At 32.7% G+C, this 6,000-nt stretch overlaps 1 protein-coding gene across 20 annotated transcripts in view; it reads left to right on the top strand.

The window, feature by feature from the left end:
• The window catches only part of nrxn1 (neurexin 1), a 321,828-nt gene that overhangs the window by 264,873 nt on the left and 50,955 nt on the right, over positions 1–6,000 (top strand). For 17 of the 20 annotated variants that reach the window (XM_015382002.1, XM_015382006.1, XM_015382016.1 and 14 more), the window contains 2 exons: positions 3,507–3,596; positions 4,933–5,252. In XM_015382002.1, coding sequence (XP_015237488.1) covers positions 3,507–3,596; positions 4,933–5,252 — 410 coding nt within the window. The remainder of the gene's footprint in view (positions 1–3,506; positions 3,597–4,932; positions 5,253–6,000) is intronic. The other 3 variants (XM_015382020.1, XM_015382018.1, XM_015382019.1) reach the window with 1 other exon arrangement.

A 6,000-nucleotide genomic window follows, 5' to 3' on the forward strand; every position in this document is an offset into this window, starting at 1 on the left:
TATTTATAAATCTACACGGACTGAGGATGAAAATATGAAGGAGAATGAATTTTTACTATAGCTCATTTTAACTATATATTTATATGTCCTCATTGTCCTTTCATCAGCTGTAGGCTAACATTTCTTCAAAGTGCCAATCTGCTTCTGACCTCTTCTCAGATGAGGTGATGCAGCAGGAAATGGAGAGGTGACATAACTAACACCCCATGACTGCAAATGGAGGTGATGGGAATGAACAAATCGTATGAATGTTCCATTCTATCCTCAATCAAGGATTATTCATCAGTTCATTTTAATGAAAATACCAAGAGGCACAGCTGTGTTGACTGCATAAACATTTGCCCCCAACAAAAGCACTATTTACCCATGCTGAATCATGCAAGCTATAATCTGTGTAGAAAACTATTCAGTAAACCATTTGCAATGCTCTGAGATGTGCGGAAAATGTGGGAGTTCTTTTATACTGCTGAATGAAAATTTTATGGTATTAAAAGTAAGTAGAAGTTTTATACGTAATTCAAAATAATCGATGGGAACATACTGCATACGAAGAAAATGTGTTACTTTAGGAGCATATGAAGGTTTACATTTAAATAAAAAATTCTTAAAGGAAATCATTCCTTTTGATCAAATTCAGAGGGAAAACTAGAACATGCTTAAAACTTTATTTATGGTATATTAAATCCCTCTGAGACCAAACGGTTTAAGAAACAGTTTTATCACCTTTTAGAGTGTTTACATTAACACTGTTGAAATATAACATCATAAACAGTAGAAGTGGAAGATTAATCAAAATTACTTTTTACATCTGGCTTATAAGCCCATATTGTAAATTCAACCCTTTCATTTTCTTTCTTTTATAAAAGCTATTTTACTTATATGAGCAGTTCCTTGAGGTTCAGAGTAGGTTTGCTACACTGCTAATTTGTATCCTCATTTTACACATGGAAGTTAGTGGCTATGTTTACAAGGACATTATTATTCAGAATAGATGGGCAATTTGAATAAAAATGTTTAATATAACGAAAACAGTCAGAATATTATGATTGGATTCAATTCAATTGGAATTAAATTGTATTCCAATCAAGAGGGCTGTTTTATGCCCCAAATTAATGCTTTATATGGATTACTTTTTTCTTTTTATGTTTTAGTTTCCTGTCAAATGAATAGATTTTATGAATGTAAACATATTGTTTCTTATTCCGGTTTGGGCCAGTTGCCCCCAAAGAAACATAAGGTCATGACCCCTGATCAAAACCTTTTTAGAAAACTTTTTGTATATTCTAAAACAATTACAATAAATGATCAAAACAGATAAAAAAAAACATCTTCAATTTAAATAAAGAAAGACAATTTAAGGAATAAATGTCCTGTGGAAGACCGACACTACAAAGGGGCAAAATGTTGTTCATGTATAAAGTGATTACACTCATGAGTTGTTTTTTTTTATTATGTTTCACTTCATCATATAAAAATAACACACTGTATGTTTGGTAATAATACAGGCAAACAAAAATTTTCTATCTTAGATTCAGGTTAAGAAGCATTGGTTTCTTTCTCTAATAGTTATAGCAACTTCCACGAGGCCCAAAAGGTCCAAACCCTTGATGGTTGTATATCTTTACTCTGTGATTCTTGAAGGGTGGTCAACTCTTGTATTTAGTCTATGAACAATACATTCGAATGTTATTAATTTAGCCTATTTACCATGAAAATGTAGTCTATTCGAAGACAGGAAAATTAAGGTTTAAAAAAGCACATTTTCATCAATACCAACGCCGACTCTAACACATAAAGACTTCAAATAAAAAACAATGTACTTTAAATTCCTAAAAACAACTCCACATTATTTAGATTGAAAAACACAGTCTCTCTCTAATATGTTTGGGGTAACAGTTTTGACACCCTGATGGCCTTTTATGTTTAGCTCGTCTCTGGTAAATTTATTGGTATCAGATGGATGCATTGCATGATGATTGTGTTTTACACTTAAATGACTACTGTAGGATAGCTGTCTGTTTATTTTATTATTATTTTTTTTACAGCATTGGTAGTAAAAAGAAAATACAATAATGCTATTAGAGTAGACTAAAAAGGCATTAAACAGATTATTTTATTTTTTATGACAGAGGCCCAGGGCTATATGTTTCTTTTTAACAACACAAACCTAGACATTGCTTAGGAACAGCTCTATCATTAGCTAATGAATGAAATTATTACCCTATGTTCTTGTGTGACCTTCTTGGAATGGGAAACTTATCTTTCTGAATCCTTGTTGAGAAAAAGTGCTCCACTAAATTTCACTCACAAGCTGTTGTGTTTCAGCCTGACACAATCAGCTGCAGCCAAACACGACGAGCTGCACACACAAGCTTTAAATCCTTTCTCTGTGTGGCTCATCCTCAGCAGTAATTCAAGCTGATGTGATTAAAAATGTCTTTTTATGCGCCGTCTTACCTCCAAGACCTTTCATCAGATCAAACGTGCATCTGTTACAAGGTTAGCCTTCCCTGTTCATTTCTTTGCCATCTTTTCCTCTCTGAGGCCATTCTCCACTGACTCATTGTTAGCTACAGGATCCTTTATCGGCCAGAACTGAATTAATATAGTTGATGGGACAAACATTGTCAATCTGCCAGAAGAATAGAGCTGACTGAATTCAATCTCAGCAGACAATACCAGGGGAAAAGCACTCAGAGACAGTGCCACTTTGCTGAACGTTTTCTGTTTTTGAGAGGTTATTGGCCTTGACAAAAGGGTGATGCAGAGTTTACCCTCATTAAAGCCAAAGTGTCCCTCCAATGTTGGAGTGCAGCTTTTCTGCAGATGGCCGTCTGCGATTCTGTCATTTATTTGGCTTATTTTCCAAGAAGATTTCTCTGACATAATTATTCCAATTAAACTCAAAACTTCACGAGTTGTTGCTTTTGTCAAAGCCGTTTTATTATAGGTTTAATTGTGTATGTACTTACATTGACATTGTCTTCTGACCACTTGTTTTGATCTGTTTTAGTTTAAATAAGGCAAACTGTTAAATATTTATTGTCAAATAGGCTTCTGTTAAATGGTGTGTACATTTGCTAAAGGTTAAGTTAACAATTCTATAAAAGGTTTTCACAATAATAAAATTAAATGATTCTTTGGTGTAGCTGGTCAAAAAAGTTATTTTAAAAGATACGGAAAGAATTTATAATTTTAAGGGAAGAATTTTGTAATGGATATGTCTAAATTTGTGATTTTGGTGGCTTTATAACATAGTGTTATCACTTAAAATGAAGCAATTGATAGTTGATTTATTTTTGATAAACTAGCTCTAACTGGTTGGCTAAAATAAAATAAAAAGAGTGAAGTTTGTTTAATTAATGTCTCAGTAATTATTGTGTTTTAAATTCATAAATAGATATTAAATTAACTTTGTGCAGTCTTTAACTCCAGCTTTAACTATGAACATCTAACTTTTGACCTTACAGATTGTAACCAATGAAATGTCTCTTTAAACTTTAAAGGCAACATTGATAACGATCGCCTGGCGCTTGCTAGACAGCGAATCCCATACCGACTCGGTCGAGTAGTTGACGAATGGCTACTCGACAAAGGTAAAATCACTGATTAAAACTTGGAATAAAATAAACTGACCTTAATAAAGTTGTAGCATCATTTTGTAAACAATAAACCTAAAAAGTAAATGTTGAGTTAAAAGTAAAAATTTAAATGTTTTGAACAGTTAAATTTAGCTTTTCGTGTTTCTCACTTTTTATAATAATGTATTTATTTTATAATTTTCAGCTGTTTTAATAAGTGTTTCTTTACAGTTAAAGGGACTGTAAATATGAATATAAATCATTTATCTGAGCTTATAAAATGTCTATAAAGTACTGTAGTATCTTGTTTAAATATAACTGATTATTCTAAAAGTTGTTCTTTAGCCATCTATAGGTGTTTAAGTGTTTTTGAAACACTTACATGTATTATAATAGCTTACACAATGTTGCTTGATTTATCTTGATAAAATGATAGCAATGATAAATAGTTTGCAATATTAATTGGCATTAGAATTTTGAGTCCCTTTAACAGCTTTTGTAAATATGCATAGGGTGTTAGATAAAGACACTGTAATCTAATATAAACTTAGTGCATGCTGTGTTTTTACAGTTTAATAACTAATTCATATTGTCACCTAAAATATGCCCGTATTAGCCCTATCATTTGTATTGTTTTTTTGTTTGATTTTTGGTGTTTATTCCTCTTGTTTGTATTGCAAAGTTTATTTTGTATTTCAACTTTTTTGTGGTCTCGACAGCTGTTTTGTTTTTTTTACCCTTTGTTGCATTTGCTAAAAGGGTAAATAGTTAAGTTGTATTCCTCTTCTGGGTCTAAATGCATGGAGAGTCCTTTTCTTAGTGTCTGTCGTAGTTTAATTTCTGTATTTTTTAGTTTTAAATGCTGGATTTTAAAAGAAAATGATCGGCTTAATAGAGGATTACATATTTGTAAAAAGTGCTATAATCTCAATATAAATATTTGCTACTTATTTTCAAGTTTTGCTTGTTATAACTATTTTTATGGAAATATATAATGGATATCTTAATTTAATTTCTTTAACAGAATCAGTAAATCTTTGACATTTAAATGATAATAATGATATTCATTATTATTATTTTTTATCATAAACATAGGTAGAATTTCCTTTTAGCAAAGCATTGTTTTTTTTTTCTTTCCACACAGTTTTACTTTATTTTCTCTCTTACGGTCATATCATTGTTTCAACTACAATAAATTACCAGGATTTGTCCAAGCACCTTGTAATTTATTGGTCTCATTAACCATTGGGCAAATATGTATTTCTGTCCGTTTATTTTTTCCTGTTTTAGTGAAAGTTGTTGAGTCTAGAGTTCAGTGTTCCTGTATGTATGTAACATTATTTTTCCGCAGGGCGACAGCTTACAATCTTCAACAGCCAAACCACTATACAGATTGGGGGCTGGGAGCGAGATCGGAGAGGATCCTTTCAAGGCCAGCTCTCAGGACTCTACTACAATGGGTTAAAGGTGTTCAACATGGCCGCTGAAGGGGATCCTAATATAAAGATCAAGGGCAGCGTGCGGCTTGTTGGGGAGTCTCCATCCTCTATCACACCTCAGTCAAGCACCACAGCTAACCGCTCGGAGACATCTACGTCCATCATGGAAATCACTACTACCACTGCTTCTAGCAGGAAAGTTAAACTGACCACACCACGAGAGCCTCAGCAGGTAGGAATCATTTTCTTCACTTTTAAACATTTATATAACATAATATATATATATATATATATAATATATAGATAATCAATAGATAGATAATCAATCTTTTGATTGATAGTCCTTAAAATAAATACATTAGTTTATTTGCATTTAATGTCCTCTTTTGAGAGGTTTTCCAAATTGTGTGAAATTCCTCAAACAAGATCAACACCTACAGGCTGTCTTCTAAGCACTCATCTTAGTTGCTTTCAGATATGGATTCACCAATGTCAAAATTATCATAAAGGCTTTTACCGGTATGTCAAATGTCAAAACATGAAACTGAACAATGATGGCTTAAAGGTGAGTTGTATCCAAGTATGAAGTTATCAGGATATCAAAGTGTGGTTTAAGCCAAGAAAAATATTTTTTAAACCACATCCTTTAGCATAAAGCAGGTATAGATCATACATTATTAGTATGTTGATTAACTTTAATGAAATGCAAATAAACATAATGTACCAAGTAGCAATGAGGACTCAAAAATGCAGAATGTGTTTGCAGATCACCAGAAAGCCACCAGCAGCAAAATCAGTAACCTCTGAAGGAAGAAATATAGGTTACATGCTCCCTACAATAATCTATGGGCAAGGTAAAGCCACTAACCTTCTCAGAACCAGTGCCAGAGCAGGGATGCTAGACATCATCAAAGTAGCAGGCATGTGACACAGCACAGTGGGAATGGGAGACTGTGCATTTCAGTAACCACAAAGAGTTA

Source organism: Cyprinodon variegatus, unplaced genomic scaffold (assembly GCF_000732505.1).
Source record: "Cyprinodon variegatus isolate N-32 unplaced genomic scaffold, C_variegatus-1.0 Scaffold246, whole genome shotgun sequence".
Lineage (NCBI taxonomy): Eukaryota > Metazoa > Chordata > Actinopteri > Cyprinodontiformes > Cyprinodontidae > Cyprinodon > Cyprinodon variegatus.